Source organism: Aotus nancymaae, unplaced genomic scaffold (genome assembly GCF_030222135.1).
Source record: "Aotus nancymaae isolate 86718 unplaced genomic scaffold, 86718_ANA_hifiasm-v0.15.2.pri h1tg000057l, whole genome shotgun sequence".
In the NCBI taxonomy this organism is placed as follows: domain Eukaryota; kingdom Metazoa; phylum Chordata; class Mammalia; order Primates; family Aotidae; genus Aotus; species Aotus nancymaae.
The window spans coordinates 42,536,486-42,554,857 of record NW_026988471.1 but is presented as its reverse complement, the minus strand read 5'-3'; the positions used below and the strand labels follow the sequence as shown (position 1 = coordinate 42,554,857).

Here is an 18,372-nt window from a genome sequence, read left to right as displayed (position 1 = left end):
GGGAGGACTGTGGAGTTAGCATTTAATGGGTACAGTTTCAGTTTGGGAAAATAAAAAAGTTCTGAGATAAGTAGTGGTGACAGTAACACAACAATGAGAATGTACTTAATGCCACAGAACTATACACTTAAAAATGGTTACAGGAAGGGCATGGTGGCTCACGCCTGTAATCCCAGCACTTTGGGAGACCAAGGTGGGTGGATCACCCGAGGTCAGGAGTTCAAGACCCGCCTGACCAACACGGAGAAACCCCGTCTCCACTAAAACAAAATTAGCCAGGCGTGATGGTACATGCCTGTAATCCCAGCTACTTGGGAGGCTGAGGCAGGGGAATCACTTGAACTCGGGAGGTGGAGGTTGTGGTGAGCCGAGATTGTGCCATTGCATTCCAGCCTAGGCAAGAAGAGCGAAACTCCATCTTGAAAAAAAATGGTTACAATGGGCTGGGCCGGATGCGGTGGCTCATGCCTGTAATCCCAGCACTTTGGGAGGCTGAGATAGGTGGATCACCTGAGATCAGGAGTTCGAGACTAGCCTGGCCAACATGGCGAAACCCTGTCTCTACCAAAAATATAAAAATTAGCTGGGCATGGTGGTGCATGCCTGTAATCTCAGCTACTTGGGAGGCTGAGGCACTAGAATCTCTTGAACCTTAGAGGAAGAGGTTGCAGTGAGCTGAGATTGCACCATTGCACTCCAGTCTGGGTGAGAGAGTGAGACTCTGTCTCAAAAAAAAAAGTTCAAAATGGTAGATTTCATTATATGTATTTTACCATACACACAGAAAACAGGATCCCATGAAGCAACAAAGGAGGTGTCGCTTATTGTAAGGAAGAGTGAGCAAAAAGGATGCCTGTCATGTAATTTAAAAAGCAATATTATTATTAAATATTTTGTGCCAGCAATCACATATTATCAGAGAAGGAAAGGGTATTTACTATTCTTTCCAATGCTGAAGTTAGAATTAAATCTATGCTGATCTACAGTTCAAATCTATTTCTTGTAACTTAAAAATATATATGTTCAACTCCCTGCAAGTACATTAATTTTATAGATGTTTAAGAATACTAACTTTATCATCTTTTTCTTAACTTACTTAATATGCAGCTTTCAGTCCACTAGAAAAAAATAAATTCTTCACCTATCAATAATATAGTCACTCATAGAATCAGAGTTAAACGATATCTTAGATTTTACTTTTCTAGTCTAAGTATTTCATTAACAGAGGAGGAAAACTGAGGTCCAGAGAGGTAAACTGACTTGCACAAAGTTGCACAACTATTCAGCAAGTATTTGTTAAATGATAATTATTAATTATGTGCAAAGCACTATGATTGGCACCAGAGGAAGATTTTAGGATCAGTGAGTTTATACTTTCAAGGAGCATGCAATTTAATAGAATAAAACAAACACACAGAAAAATATAACACAAGACAGGATGTATCTTGAGAGCCTGAGAGAGTACAAAGAGACGTGGTTCAACGGAAAGAAAAGGAATCAAAAGGCACAATTTTTCCCTTGGGGAAAGGGCTGGCCGTCCCCGGGCAGGGCGAGTCTCTTTCCTCAGAGTTTCTGCAGCAGTTTGTTCATGTCGCTCATAGTGATATTTGCCACACAGTGGTTTGTTTACAGGTCTGTTGCACTCCAGACTACACAAACTGAAATAGTCCTGGAAGCTCATGTACAATCCATCTGAAACCACAGGTTATGTATCCCTAGAGCTTAGCTCAGTGTTTAGCAAACAGAACTTAGTAAACATTAAATAGCAAATGAGTGACAGAGTAAACGTGTACATGGATGAACGAATGAAGAGAAGAATGCACAGTTCAGCTGTGGTTTAGAACTCACGATTAGCTTAATGAGTCCAAGAAATGATTTAGGGTGGGGAAAATCTGGGCAGAGAGGAAAAGAAGGAGAAGCTTTTCTGCCCTTTCCCTAGTGTCTCTTGATTGTTTTCTTTACATTGTTGGATATTTCTTCATTTTTTACACAAATATACTAAGTCTGGGGTAAATCTGGTTGACTATGTACACAAAGGTTTTCATTATGCATCTCTCTTCCATTATTTCTTACTTTTGCAGGAAACAACTTGGCACCAAAGAATGGCCATTTCCTGGCTACTGTCAAATAAATGCGCACACAGTCTGCAGCACTGTGTCCCCGAAGGGCCATCCATCTGGTTGCCAGTCGCTGGCAAAGCTGCCTAAAAAAAAAGAAAAGAACAAAAACAAAAACACAAAAGTAAAAACATAAACAGTGTGTCATAGTCTTAAGATAAAACTCTCCTTGAGCCAATCCTAAGCATAACTGTGACCCTTAGGCATAACCCAGGTAAAGATTTTGTGACTCTCATCATACCACTGTCCACCACTTGTCTTTTCTGGAATATTCCTTTCACCAAATTCTTATACTATTTGTGTTTTCAGCGTGAACTAAGTGCCCTCAGTGGGTTCATTTTTAAAATCTGAATATCTACCATCAAAATTTAGCGTAAATTAGTTTAAAAGCTAATTTCTCATGGGAATATTTTCATTTTTTAAAGAAAAGTACAGGCTGGATGGGGTGTGTCACGCCTGTAATTCCAGCACTTTGGGAGGCCGAGGTGGGCAGATCACCTTAGGTCAGCAGTTCAAGACAAGCCTGGCCAACATGGTGAAACCCCGTCTCTACTAAAAATACAAAAATAAGCCAGGCATGATGGTGGGTGCCTGTAGTCTCAGCTACTTGGGAGGCTGAGATGGGAGAATAGCTTGAACCCAGGAGGTGGAGGTTGCAGTGAGCCCGAGATCGCCTCATTGCACTCCAGGCTGGGCAACAGAGCGAAACACCATCTAAAAAAAAAGAAATACAAGTAGTAGAGCCCAAAGATGAATCCCTGATGGTAGAATTTTGGGTCCTACCACCCCTGGCTTGGAGAGATGTTAGATGCAGGGTGAAACTTGTCAAATCAAATCACAAAGGCAACCACTTACTCTACGTAGACAAAAGACTGATCTTAAATGTTCCAATTTGGAAACGCTCATGATAAACTGGATTTGTCTCTATTTTTAAATCTAATCAGCTTCTCTATATATTCTCTGAGATTGAAACTCCAAATTAGTTGAGGTAAATTAGAAACTTTTATATTAAAAAGTCTTATGTAAGAATACAGTTTATTTTTATTTCAATTTATTCATAATGGAATATACAAAATACATTTTTTTGGTATGTACTTCATAAAATTAAACATATCGGACTTGGCCATTTTTTTCCTCTTATTTATTATCAGGGTTGATCTGGACAAGAATGAAAAAGATCAATTGAAAAGTAGATCTAAAGGCAATTTTTTAAAATTAAAGAATAAAATAAAGTTAAAGAAAGTTTAAATATAGATTCTAAAGCTTCTGGGCTTATCTTAAATAAAAATATCTATAATCTTCTGTGGCTCAATAGTATTAAAAACTCTTGAGAAAGCTGTCAAAATGTTTTTCACCTCTGAAATTTGAACAGAAAAATATTACCAAAAAATTAGCGTGACTCTACCCTCTAAAGAGTTACAAAGATTTCCTTACCTTAACTGCTCTTCAGAACAGCCATCTCTATACCTTTTAGGATAAAATTTCTCTATGACTTGTTTTAGAGTTTGATTCGCTTTGCACTGATTGGTAACGTGCCCTGCTGGAGTTGAGAAAGGTCTTTCAAAATCTCCAATCTCCACCTAATTGGAAATCCAAAAAAGTGAAAATGTAAGATATTGAAAAGAGTTTTAAGACAGAAAATCAGTTTTATTTTTTCTAAACATTCTTTTTTAACACATAATACATAAATTTAATTGTCATGATTATCTGTTATGAAATTGATAATCATATGTAGGAGTCGTTATAAATTACATTTTAATTTTAATTTTTTTTTTGAGACAGAGTCTCTATCTGTCACCCAGGCTCACTGCAACCTCTGCCTCCCAGGTTCAAGTGATTCTCCTGCTTCAGCCTCCCAAATAGCTGGGACTACAGGTGTGCACCACCATGCCTGGTTTTTTTTGTTTTTTTTTTTTTAAGAGATGGGGTTTCACTAAGTTGGTCAGGCTGATCTTGAACTCCTGACCTCAAGTGATCCACCTGCCTTGGCCTACCAAAGTGTTGGGGATTACAGGAATAAGCCACTGCCTGGCCTGAATTCTAATTTTGAAAAAAGCCTGTAATTTAAACATTTGAGTTCCATTTCTACATTGACCTTCCTAGTTTACTATCACCATCTAGTAGTACTTGCTAAAGGCCACTACTTTGTATTTTCTATAATGCAAGGACAATTTTTCATTTCTAAGGCACTATTTTAATTGCTGATAATAAGGTGAAATAGATGTTAAAAATAAAAGGCAATAGCCAGGCGTGGTGGCAGGCACCTGTAATCCCAGCTACTTGGGAAGCTGAGGCAGAAGAATCACTTGAATCCTGGAGGCGGAGGTTGCAGTGAGCTGAGATTGCACCACTGCACTCCAGCCTGGGCGACAGAGCGAGACTCCATCTCAAAAAAAAAAAAACGTTATAAGAAATTTCAAAAAATTATTAGTAGGACTTTTTGAGGGTCTCTCCTGAACGTAATGGGAGCAAGAACCATATTCTCATTACTTTGTTCCTAGATTTTCTCCATAAATGTTATGTGTTCATCCTCTCATTCTGCTAGTATTAATCCTGGGAATAGAGTCCTTCGTTCCCCTTTATCCCTTAATGAAAGAATGTTTAGCTTTCATCTCTATTAATAGGCTGCAGAGATGCCATCCTCAATCCACCCATCTAACTATCCACCCACCCATCTCTCCACGAACTCACTTATTCATCCCTTCATCCAAACCTATACTGAGTCCCCACTATAAGTCAGGCACTGTGCTAAGTGATGTGAGAAAGGAAAATGCTGAGCATAGTCCCTACCCTCAAAGACTTTATTATCTAGTAGAGAAGACAGAGACATAAATTCTTGTGATAAACTATGTTAGGTGGCTTGTATAGGATATCAAAGAGGGTTCAAGGAGGAAGACAGGATAGGGGACATTCAGGTGAATGTCCTACTGATCATTAACATCATAATTTGTAGCATTCCCCAACAAGTGGATCAAGGGTTCCACCAAAACTGGAATGGTCTCATAGAAAGCACCAGGTCTGCATCTCAAAAGGGCCCTATTCCTTAGTTAAGCTGTCAGCAGTACCAGCTTCTGAGAACTCCCACCCTGGGGCTCCTCTTTTCCAGTTCTTAATTTAATCAGTTACTGTCTAAAGTCCTCAGCTGAGCTTTGCCCTTACAGCCTATTCTTATAACTTCCTAGGTTCTTCGACCTAGTTTCTTTCTCGCTGGTTACTTGGGTTGATTTTGCTGTTCAGCTCCCATTCTTCATTTTTCCTTGTTTCTATCAATCTCCATCATCTCCTACCTAGTCAAGTATCCTTCCAAATTTCTTCACCCCAAATAAAAGTTATCCACCAGCTCTTCGATCATACTGAAATCCCTCCCCCAGAGCAAGCTATGCATTGTCCCCACCTCACCAGGTAGCACTCACCACAGCTACCTGTGAAACTTGACATTGGATTCAATCTCCAAGGATACGACAGTCCAACAAACAATAGTTTAAAAAAAAAATAGGAAGCTGGGCACAGTGGCTCATGCCTGTAATCTCAACACTTTGGGAGGCTGAGGTGGGCAGATCACTTGAGTTCAGCAGTTGAAGACCAGCCTGGCCAACCTGGTGAAACTCCATGTCTACTAAATATACAAAAACAAATGTATATATTCCTTTAAAAAATATTTACTATTTTTTTATATTTAGTATTTTTATATAATATAAAATATATATTACAGTAAATATTTTTTAAAATATAGCTGGGTATGGTGGCAGGCACCTGTAATCCCAGCTACTCAGGAGGCTGAGGCAAGAGAATCACTTGAAACCAGGAGGTGGAGGTTGCAGTGAGCCGAGATCATGTCATTGCACTCCAATAGGAGACCAATCAAGGCAACCTTGCCTCTTAGGGCAGCCTTTAGTGGCATGTCCAAGCTCCCTGGCACCTAACATATTATGTGGCATAGAATAAAAACAATAAATGGAGAATAATAGAAAATCAACTCAGATAATCCTTAACATGCTCTACATGAACACCAAGCCTTACTAGACACTATGTACAATAATTAAGAATCAGCTGCAAGAATTTCATAATAAAGACAGAGAATATCAACAAGAGCCTACATATATTTGAATCTACAACAGAACTAATTTTTCTGCAGAGCTCTGATCTATTTAGTATATTTCATTTATCTTCACTAAACTACTCTGAGGAAGAGACATCAGAGGCATATATTTTTCTTTCACAGATAAGGAGATTATACTTTCTAAGTTAGTAATGTGCTCAGAATTTTCTTGGCTTGTGGTCTTATCTTTCTACCCCTTCCTCAAACTCATCTAAAAATGTTAGAAGTACATATCTCCAAAGTATATTATAATTTTTCTTGTAAAACCTGTCTTGACAAAATTAAAAGTTAAAGTAAGAATACTAAGTTAAATTTTAGTAAAAATGAGAGTGATTTTAACAGAGAATCTGTGCCTTTAGAAAGGCTAAGCCCTAGAATGGCAAGTAGTAAATCATTTCCAATCCTAACACGAAGAAAAATGTGCCCTATTTCTCTTTTCCTCAGGTTTTTATCACTTGTAGAAGAACACTTAGTGTTGCGCTAATGCATTAAAGTCCAGATGATCATAACATTATTTTAAAAGTTGGCCAGGTGTGGTGGCTCATGCCTGTAATCCCAGCACTTTGGGAGGCCAAGGTGGGAGGATCACTTAAGCCCAGGAGTTCAAGACAAGCCTGGGTAACATACATAGCAAGACCCAATCTCACAAAAAAATTTTTTTTAAATATCAACTAAATTATCAACTATTCATTCCTCTAAGAACAGTTATGGAGAAAGGACTGTGTGTAAAGCTGTGCTAGAGACAAAGATGAACATGAAGAGCCCTGGGCCTCAGGGAGGCTGTGGTCAGTGGTACAAAGCAGAAACATAAATCAATGATTATAAACCACTGAGGTCAGGATAGCAATCGAACATTACAGAAACCCCAAGAGGGACATTTAACCCACCCAGACAGGATTCAGGAAGGTTTCCTGGAATAAATGATACCTATGATATAAAGGAAAGGATAAGATGAGGTTAACAGGTGAAGGGATGGGGTAGAAATGATCCAGGCAAAGGACACAAAATAGTCAATCATAAGAGGCAAAAAAAAAAAAGTGAACCATACACTAGGCAGGGAGTTGTGCATGGAACCACAGTTTACACTTTATTGGAGCATGAAGTTCAAGGTAGGGAGTATTAAGGGAAAGTTGAGGCTGGAGAGGCAGGCAGAGTTCAGCTCATGAAAGTCCTTGCATGTAAAAAAGAAATGACAGAAATAGATTCACGTTTTTGCTGTATCTCTATCCCAGTTTCTAGTGCTGCCTAATAAAGCTCCATGCACAGGTGACAATGTGCCAATTTCCAGGCTCAGCCCTTAAGAAAACAGCAGCTTCCACTTCTTGTCTTGCTTCTGGGACATTGCTCCTGTCACCCATTCACCATTCTTGGAGGAAGCACAAGCAGTCATATACATGAAGGGACCATGTATAAGGGGCTCCAGCCGACAGTCCCAGCAGAAGTCCCCACAAACAGCCAGCATCAATCAGTCAATAGACATGAGTGAACAAGCCTTCAAATGATTCCAGCCCTCAGCTGTAAAGCGACAACTGGGTCTCAAGCTATGTCAGCTGATAATACTTGAAGCAGAGACACACACTGTCCCTTCACATCTCTGCCTAAATTACTGTCTTAACTAGCTGAGTTTTGGAGTCATTTGTTATGTAGCAATAGATAAGTGGAAAACATCCCTCTAGCATTTGTGTAAAGGATAAGTTTGTGAGGGACCAGACCAGAGAAAGGCACACTACTTAGGAGCCTGCTGCAGGACGGCAGGCAGCAGGAGACAATGATTTGAACCTTAGCAACAGGAGTCAGCATCCAGAGGAGAGAATAGAGTAAAACATCCCTAAGAGTTCACATTCGCAGGATGTGGTGACTGGTGGGAAAGAGCCAAAGTCAGAGAAGAATCATGAGGATTCCCAGGTTTGAAGCTTGCTTGAGGGACTGGGTGGAAACACTATCATAAAAAGGAAACAGAATGTGAAGACAGAGTGATGATCAGTTCAGCTTTCAATATATTGATTTTGGCTGGCTGCAGTGGTTCACACCTATAATCCTAGCACTTTGGGAGGCCGCGGCAGGTGGACTGCTTGAGGTCAGGAGTTTGAGACTAGCCTGGCCAACATGACGAAAACTTGTCTCTACTAAAATACAAAAATTAGGCGAGTGTGGTGGCGGGTTCCTATAATCCCAGCTACTTGGGAGGCTGAGGCAGGAGAACTGCTTGAACCCAGTAGGCGTAGGTCGCAGTGAGCCGAGATTGTGCCACTTCACTCCAGCCTGGACAAAAGAGGGAAACTCTGTCTCAGACACACACACACACACACAAATTTTAAGGAGCCCATAAAAGAGCTATGAACTGAAGAGAAAAGATCTGGAACTCATTGGCATAGGTGGTGCATAAAATAAGAAGAACGATTGGGATGTCCTGGGATACAGTTTAGCGTGAGGAGCCATAGACCCAAGACCCTGGGGAATCTAAGCCTTGGTCTGGATGCCGTATCACAGAGTTGCTTTAACACTTTTCCTTAATTAACCTAGGCAAAGACTCAGGTGTGGCTGAGACTATGAATTGCGTCTTTTGACCATTCTCTCCTTCTTCTTAAGAAAAACCTTAAATTTAGCTTGGCACACTGCTACCCCACTGACACCACATTCCCCAGACTCCCTTGTAGGTAGTAGGCAAGGCCATGTGACTAAATTCTGACCGGAGAGACATGAATGGAAGTGTTCTATGTAGCTGCTGAGAAGTTTTCTCAAATGAGGGAGGGCTTATGCCCTTTTCAGCCCTTCCCCCATCCTGAGGCCTGAAACATTGATGTTAGCTGGAGTTCTCAGACTCCCAGGACCATGATGATGATACCCTAGGGACAGCAGAAGGGAGACGAAGATAAAGCCCATGCCCCTAATGCTTTACAGAGTGCCAGGATGCCTCTCTCTCTATGTGAGAACTAAATATATCTCTATTCTGATTAAGTCAGTATTAATGTGTGTGTGTGTGTGTAGAAGGCTGAACTTAATCCTAACTGATATAATAGGTAAAAAAGAGAAAGTGCTCTAGCCTTTTCAAGGACTTATTCCTATTAGACTACCAAGTGATTTCAGCATGACACCTTCAACCCCACAGCTCTACACTCCAATTCCTTTATTAAATGCAAAGCCTAGAGGTATATTTTCAAGGTAATTAAGAAACTGGGTTCTCTTTATGGAATACTGTCTCATTCTACATCATTGCAATTATCAGGAGTTTAGAGGCAAACTGTAATTACAGTGCCTGTAATTTTTAAGGTGCTAATCATAGCAAACTGATTTTACAGAATTACTGAAGGTATACCGTTTTATATTTAATTCAGTGTAGCAATTAGTATCTTATCATTTCAATATATTAATCTATATAACATGGAAGTTACCTGAGCTAAAAGAGCTGCCATCTCTAATGCCAGATCCTTGTTCAGAGGAAAAAGTCCATTTATTATTTGATCATTTGTCTGATACATTAACAGCAACTTTTCTCTATCAGTCTCTTCACGAGCTTGTATTGAGAAATATAGTCTGTAAAAAAAGAGTAAATTTCTCATTAAATTATATTCTTACAAAGGAATAAAGATAAATCCAGAGGACTGAGATGGGCTGTTTTAACATAGTACTCTAAGTGGTATGAACTTAGACCATTACTGTCAGTGACTTCTGTTTCTGTTCTATTTAGTACTTTCAGCAATATAAGGAAAATTGCTTTGAGGTTGAGGCTGAGAAACAGCTAGAAGTGAGGCTGAATCACATTAAATGTCAATTGTCTAAACATACCAATGAAAAGACAGATTGTCGGCGTGTATAAAATATAAAACGTAACTATATGGTGCTTTTAAGAAATCCACTTTAAATATAAATAAAACTATATAAGATAGAAGTAAAGGGATGAAGCATTTTTTATGCCCTGAAATACCAAATCCTTAAATGTTACTGAGGAAGGACCCAAGACATCAAGGAAAATTAAATATGCCCTCTCTTCCAAGGAATTTATGATATAAGGCCTTTATTTCAATGGGCTGTGTAAACCCAGCCTTCAAAACCCTCACGATCCTTCCTGAATACCTTGGACACATCAGGGAAAAGGAAATGAAGGTTAACTCAAAATCACCCCTCAAATCAAGATCAAATAAGTGTGGGGAGAGGGTGAGTTTTCTCTGGGACTCTAAAAGATAATATTTATATATTTAAGTGTGTTTTGACTTTTTGGCCACAATCTGATAAGCAGCTTTAGGGGCTCAAAAATAGATTACATGTTATCACTATTACTCACTGAAACACAACATGGCTTTTTTCTGCCTAGGGGGTCTTCATCAAATCAGTGATTCTCTTTATTTATTCACTGTGTCATTTATTCATATGTGAGATTTGTGGGGCTCTAACTTCAGGCTGCAGATCAGGCACAGGTGCTGTAACTGCTCTAAATGCTGTGACAATGGGGTGGGTGAACAACATCTTGACCCACCTAAACACTGCCATCACATCACAGTGGCTGGAAAAGAGAGATTTAGACACAGTAGCTGTTACATGTGTGCTCAATTGGCTATAACTTTGCATTTTCCCCCCCCCATACACTTGAGGGAGAGGATGCACTCCTATCATTTACAGTATTTCTCCCAGGAATTATGTCTAATAGCAGGGAAGGAGAGGGCAGCAGGTCTGAATCTCTGGGCAAGCATGGGTGGGGGGTACTTTGAGAAGCTCCTCCTACCCCATGATTCTAATCATTCTTTCCTCTCTACCCAGTTTACAAATCAGAAAAATCCTCAGCTCCATTTTAATCTATGATGACTATACGATGACAAATAATGCAGGATTCTTAAACTGGTAGTAGAATATAGCTGGGCAATAGAAACAGATGCCAAATCCAAAATGTTATCAGCAAAGTCATATAAAACAAAGAGCAGAAAGTTTAAGATGAAAGCCTTCCCTTTTGGCATGCTTACATTTGTATACATAGCTTATTTTCCCTACTTGAAGTCAGGAAGTATAGCATACTCATCACTGTAATACACTAAAGTTTAGCTAAGTGTTACCCCTGGAAGATTTGGTAATATGGATGGGGGAGAAAAAAAAACAAATGGCTACAGGCAAGAAGAGCGTAAGTGCCTTTTCTGTCATTCCCAGCATGCAACATGATTGAACCTGAGAGTGGAAAAGGAAGCATCATTAGGAAAAAAAAAAAAAAGAGAGAGAGAGAGAGAGAGAGAAACAATACTGGACACGAACCATTGGCTCAAATCCCTAATGAAACAGTTTGGGCTCCAACAGCTATCCAGGGATTTGGGAACAATTTCAAGAGGAACAAAAATGACCCAAGAAGTCATAAAAGTCAAATCCATGGAGCCTGAATAGGAAAGGCACTAGAGGAATGTGCCTTTCACAATATGGCTAGCTTTCAGCTGTTTCCAAATCCTAAAACAGCCTGGAACAGACAGAATGGGCTTCTATGACAGCAGGCAAGTCTTGGATTAGATCACAGAGGTATTCCCAAATCTCTACCTCCTCACTGGACATCCAGGAAGCTGAATACTGTGGGATGGAAATTACATCACTGTGGACCAGTACTGCTACACAAACACACTGCTTCCAAATTCAGCAAGGCTCTCAGCACTGCTGGGTAATCCTTTTGCTTGCCCTCAACTGGCTCCAGATTCATTCCTCAGAGCATTTATGGGAAGCACTGTTGCCCTTTCCATCCTTTTGTAAACTTAATGGGGGGACAGCCTGCAATCTCTCTCCATTTACCCTTCCTTTACTCCTCAGTCCACCATGGTCTACTGATTATACTCTACTAAAACTGCCATTGTTCTCTTCCTGCCTCAGTGGCATCCAACCTCCAGTCATCTGCTTAGAAGACACCACTCTGCAAAGTCTTCCTCTATGTCCCTACAACCTCCTGTACATACACATCATATTCATGATAATGGCAAATACCTATGAAGCATTTACTGTGTGGCAGGCTCTGAACCAAGAGCTTTATAATTGCCAACATTTAATCCTTCAGACAACCCTAGAGGTGGGAATCATTTTGACCACCATTTCACTTACAGGGTACCTGAGGAACAGAGAGGCTCAGGGCCACATGGTAAGTGGTAGAGCCAGGATTCTAACTCAGGCAGTCTGTCTCCAGAGCCCATGTTCTTCACTTCTGTGCTACATTCTTCCTGTAACAGCACTGATTGCACTGCTAAGACTTCATGTCTGCCTCTCCCTATAAACTGTAAGGTTCTGAAGGGTAAGGAAGTTCTATTCACCTTGGAATTCCCAAGGCTTCAAACAAGGGTTGGCACTGGTAGACTGCATGAATGGACAAATAAATGGTATGTGAGAATTGCTAAGTACAGGAATTATTTGCCAAAAAAGCCTGAAGAATTCCCTTTCCATAGTCTTAGGCAAGTGACTTAACTCTTTGAAGCTTCAGTTACCTCATCTGTGAGATGGACATAATAACAGTACCTCATAGGGTTGTAAGGATTATATAAAAATGTACACAAAGAGTTCAGAATAGAGCCTGATGTTAGGTAAATATTCAACAAATGTGGGTTAGTAGTACGAATAGTAGTATTCTACAGAGGTCTTTGGAATCATATGAGTCTCTTTTTTTTTTTTGAGATGGGGGTCTCCCTCTGTCACTCAGACTGAAGTGCAGTGGCACAATCTTGGCTCACTTGCCTGCTGGGTTCAAGCGATTCTCCTGCCTCAGCCTCCTACGTAACTAGGACTACAGAATGTGCCACCACACCTGGCTAATTTTTGTATTTGTAGTCGAGACAGGGTTTCACCATGTTGGCCAGGCTGGTCTTGAACTCCTGACCTCAGGTGATCTGCCTGCCTCGGATCCCAAAGTGCTAGGATTACAGGCATGAGCCACTGCACCTGGACCACATGAGAGTCTCTTGATCCTGGAATTTTTTTTAGTGTGAACATAGCTAGGAGAAATGGGATAAACTCCATTTCTTGGCTTAAACTTCTTGGCTGTGGCCAATTTTGTTTTGTTAAAAACATGCCTTGACTCTTACAACTTCAAAGACACTGTGAGAAATCAAATTAAATAAGAAGTTTAACTATGAATAGAATTTAAATGTTAGTTGCCAATGTTTGTCTATAAGAACAAGTTCAAAACCTATTAATTAGATCTTTCATACCTGAATCGAAATAATTAAAATTCCATCACTTGCCAAGTATCAATTTAAAATTCCATGATAAAGAGAACTGATATTTTAGCTTTGTTTATTACCATGCTGCTTGGCAGATGAAGCAGCAAGTGCTTGGCTGTGTGACAGGTCACAGCAAGGTCCCCTCCTATCTGTATCACTAGAAATTAGGGCTCATTGTCTAAGCTACTTATAAACACATTCAAAGCACGGCCATGTTCAGAAACATAGTACTTTCTCATAGCTGTGGCTATCCAGCCATTTCAGAGTTCTGTTAAAAATTAAACCTTTCAGTTGAGTTACTTTTTTTCCTGATGTCAAAGACACTGTCATGAGGTTTTATTTTTAAACAAGGTAATGATCTTTATTCACAACTCTCTTTTAAAAAAAAATATTTGAAGAGATTTATTTTGAGCCAAATATGAGTGACCATGGCTTGTGACACAGACCTCAGGGGATCCTGAGAAAATGTGCCCAAGCTGGTCAGGGTGCTGCTGGATGTTATACATTTTAAGGAGTCATGAGACTTAAGAAATACATTGGTTTGGTCTAGAAAGGCAGAACAACTTGAAGCGAGGCTCCACAACCTCTTATCACAACCCAGACATTCCTTTCTACTGATTCCAGGTCTTTGGATAAACTCAACCAATTGTCAACCAAAAATTTTTTATCCACAACTCTCTTTGTCCTTCCTTGTGGTGTTTTTAAACTTGAAGCATTATTATTATCTGTCTTTCATATCATCTTTCTCCATTTACTCAAATTTCACTTCAGTTCCAATCATCACAATCAGAGTTGGTATGTATTAAGCATTCATAAGGTTTGGATGATTAGGAATAGTCCTGGACACAAAGTTCGCTCCGCTTGTTTCCAACAAAACCAAGTGAGAATGCCTGAATCTCTTCTGCATAATGGTATCTGGCAGGCCAGGTCCAGGAGCTGGCTCCTTCTATAAAGGCTAAGGCCAAGAGGCAGGGGCAGCGATGAGGACCTTTAGGTCAATGCTTCTCAAAGCCCAGTATGTGTAAGAATTATCTGGAGAGCTGTCAAAACACAGACTCCTGGGCTTCACCACCAGAAATTCTGACTCAGTGGGTCTGAAGTGGGGCCTCATGATTTGCATTTCTAACACGTTCCATGTGGTCCTGAGGCTGCTAGCATGGGGCCCATGCTGGGAACTACCGTTCCACATTAAACAGAACTACAATAATCATCTAGAAGGGCCAAGTCTTCTAGCCTGCTACACTTGCCAGTCACCAAAGGGCCATTGATACATTGATAAAGGTTGCCCTCAAGGGAAACATATCCCTCCAGGAGTGAAGCCTATTAGATTTCCAGTATTTATGCAATATTGCTTATCTCTAGGAATGTATGATTTTAAAACTTCAGATACTAAAGCTTAATAGTCACCTTCTTGTTACTTGAACTGCTAGCAAATCATCACAGCTCATGAGCCCCTGAATAAAGAAGCTCCAGTGTTCACAACCACCATTTATTCAGATCAATGGAGTCTGTTCAAACACTGGGTGGCCCTTTAAGTGGCCAACCGTATGAGAGAAGAGTCCAAACTATGAATGTGCCATACTTCTTTAACTGTTCTCCCTATTAATAAACATGTAAGTTTCTGTCTCAAATTTTTCACACAAAAAATGACAAAGAATAGGATAAAAATATGACAAGGAAGATACTGGGACATACTGGAGTACTCTGCCCACTTATCTGGGTATTTCTGTGGGATAGACTATTGGAAAAAGAAATTTTAAAGTGGATCAAAGGCTATTAAATTCTTTATTATATATAGTGCCTTCAATTCTTACATTCCAATTTTAAGTCTGAACATCTTCCAAAAACAGGCCTTTGAGTTCTACTCCAATAATTCTACCAGGCTCTGGGTCTGACATTTTACAGATTCCTTAATTTACAGGGTATAAGATTCAAATAAAACCAGCAAAATACCATTATTTTGTTATAATTAATGGGAGCTGGTCAGTTAACAGTGTTTATTAAGTACTACCTTCTGCTAATACATGAAAGAAATGAAAATATTTAACAAGAAAGAAAGGAAATCTAGTTCCTGACTCCATGCCAAGGTATGTTACCATTTTATCTGTAAAGAAGGTGTGTGCTCAGGCTCCTCTGGCATTTTCTCAATTCCTGATACAAGCTGAGCAGCCTCCCTCTACAGGCCTTTGAACATTCTTTTCTATGCATTTTGGTGTTCCCACTCCCATCTCCTTCTGAACTTGGCATAAACATCATTTCCTCAGAGAAGCCTCCCGAGGTCTCCTGTCTAGGTCGGGCTCACTGTTGTGTGCTCTCACTGTACCTCTCTCTTCCTTCAGAGAACTTACTGTATAATCCCACATTCACTAGAGTGAGGATATGCCCAACAACAGTCCTCCTCGCTAACCCGTAGATTCCAAAAGATCAAGGACTGGGTCTGTCTGTCTTTATTACAATTTTACAATTTTACTCATAGCATCTAGCTAAGTGATAGACTTATAGTTGAAGCTCAGTGAACACTGAGAAAGAGAGAGAGAGAGAGAGAGGGAGAGAGAGAATATGAAAGACTGAGAAGGAATAAATATGAATATAAAGAATATATGACTTCCAAAAGACTGAGGCAAACACAGATATCTCTTCTTACTACAGATCTGTAGTAGGTATTTAAGTATTCAGTCTTTATGAAAAATGGAATAATACTGTTAAAGGAAATTATGAGAGTGAAAAACGCATCCTTGTATCAACTACTCTAAGAGCAGCTATTTTTTTCTGTAGTTTTTCTCCTTGTGTGTGTGTGTATTTTTTGTTTGTTTGTTTTGAGGCAGGGTCTCACTCTGTTGCCCAGGCTGGAGTGTGTAGTGCAGTGGCACAATCATGGCTCACTGCAGTCTCGACCTTCTGGGCTCAGGTGATTCTCCCACCTCAGCTGTCTGAGTAGCTGGGACTACAGGCGCACACCAACACGCCTGGCTAATTTTTGTTTTTTTTAGTAGAGGTGGGGTTTTGCCTTGTTGGCTAGGCTGGTCTCAAACTCCTGACCTCAGGTGATCTGCCCACCTTGACCTCCCAAAGGATTACAGGAGCAAGCCACCATGCTTGGCTGAGACCTAGGGTTTCTAATCTTTGTTTAAAGGCATATTTTTATAAAGTATAATTATTTATGACATTGAGACTAGAATTATAAACAAAATTTTATGTGACAAGGTTTTTTCCTATAGAAACAGAGTTATCATTTATAGAAAGATAAACTTAAAAATAAATAACTTTTAAGGCTATTGAATAGAAAACTAAATAGTAGGTGCATGATTTGAACATACTGTATACTCATACTTTGTCATCTGGACACAGTATTACACACCTGTTTTTGTATGTTAGACGAACAGTCCTTGTACCTTCACATTTTCCAGGCTGCTGTTCTTTGGAAGCCTGTTCCCATTTAGAAATAATGTCACAAATCTAGAAAGAAAGTGGAAAACTGAGATTTACAAGACTTTTCAAGTCAACATTTTTTGAAGACAAGTGTGTCTGTAGACTGAAATTTTTCAATTAATATGATCAAACCAAATATACTCAAGCTTTTTGTTTTCAGCGTCTGTGCGGCTCTGAGTTTAGGATGTAATTATAAATTGTTCTTTGGTCCACTTATCCTTTTGGACACACATTAACTTTGGACTGTGGCCATGCATTTTTTACTCAAAAAGGAATCTTAATGCACGACTGCCTGAAACTGGAAACAAGAAGATTCCAGGGATTTTTTCATGATTTGGTCACTGAAGAAGCAACTTTTTCACCTTCGGAGTTCAAAAAGATTGTAATAACTGAAGTTATGCGAAAGAAATCTGAAATATCATTTACGGAAAGGGTGTCTAGATCCAGGTCTAGCTATTTGATTTTTCCTTCTCTAGCCCTCAGTTTTCTCATTTGCAAAATAAGTGCACTGTTTCTCTAAGGTCCCCTGTGGTTCTATAATTCTATTTTTTTCTCTTTTTATTGAGATGGAGTTTCACTCTGTCATCCAGGCTGGAGTGCAGTGGTGCGATCTTGGCTCACTACAACCTCTGCCTCCTGGGTTCAAGTGATTCTCCTATCTCACCCTCCCAAGTAGCTGAGACTACAGGCGCCCACCACCGTGCCCGGCTAATTTTTTTGTATTTTTAGTAGAGACAGGGTTTCACCATGTTGGTCAGGCTAGTCTCAAGTTCCTGACCTCAAACGATCCACCCACCTTGGCCTCTCAAATTACAGGCATAAGCTGGGATTACAGGCATAAGCCACTGTGCCTGGCCTAATTCTATATTTCTAATTGTTGCCATTACTAAATGGAAGCTCTATTAAAGTTATTTTACTATGATCTAGAAAAGATTCTTTTAAAATCTCTCCCTCTTCATTTCCACAGGTCTGTTTTCTTTTCTTTTTCTTTTGAGATAGAGTCCTGCTCTGTTGCCCAGGCTGGAGTGCAGTGGCGTGATCATGGCTCGCTGCAGCCCCAACCTCATGGGCTCAAGTGATTCTAGTGCCTCAGCCTCCAGGGTAGCTGGGACTACAAGTATGCACCACCACACGGGGCTATTTTTCGTATTTTTAGTAGAGACGGGTTTTTGCTGTGCTGCCCAGGCTCGTCACAAACTCCTGGCCTCAAACTATCTATCTGCCCCCGGCCTCCCTAAATGCTGGGATTACAGGTGTGAGCCATTGTGCCAGGCCACAGGTCTGTTTCCTAAACCATTTTTCATTTCCAGCTCAGGCCTTCCCTAATTCCCAATGCTGAACTTAATCTCTCTCTTTCTGTGCAAAGTTCATAGCACTCTTAAAACTTTCATCATTTTCAACCCTAGTTCAAGGTTATCTGTGTATAAGGCTGCTCTTCCCTAAGCAGGTTTTAAGTTCACTGTGGGCAGGGACTATTTCTGGTCCTTTTGTATTTCCCACAGAGTCCAGCCAGCCACCGGGATACAATAAAATAGTTCAGTCAGTATTGCTGAATAAA

The 18,372-nt window shown here is 40.0% G+C and overlaps 1 protein-coding gene across 3 annotated transcripts in view; it reads right to left on the bottom strand.

Moving 5' to 3' along the window:
- PLEKHH2 (pleckstrin homology, MyTH4 and FERM domain containing H2) overlaps positions 1-18,372 on the bottom strand; it is a 146,959-nt gene that overhangs the window by 8,678 nt on the left and 119,909 nt on the right. For all 3 annotated transcript variants that reach the window (XM_064364039.1, XM_064364040.1, XM_064364041.1), the window contains 4 exons: positions 16,744-16,841; positions 9,609-9,750; positions 3,552-3,697; positions 2,074-2,203 (listed from right to left, as the gene is read on the bottom strand). In XM_064364039.1, coding sequence (XP_064220109.1) covers positions 2,074-2,203; positions 3,552-3,697; positions 9,609-9,750; positions 16,744-16,841 — 516 coding nt within the window. The remainder of the gene's footprint in view (positions 1-2,073; positions 2,204-3,551; positions 3,698-9,608; positions 9,751-16,743; positions 16,842-18,372) is intronic.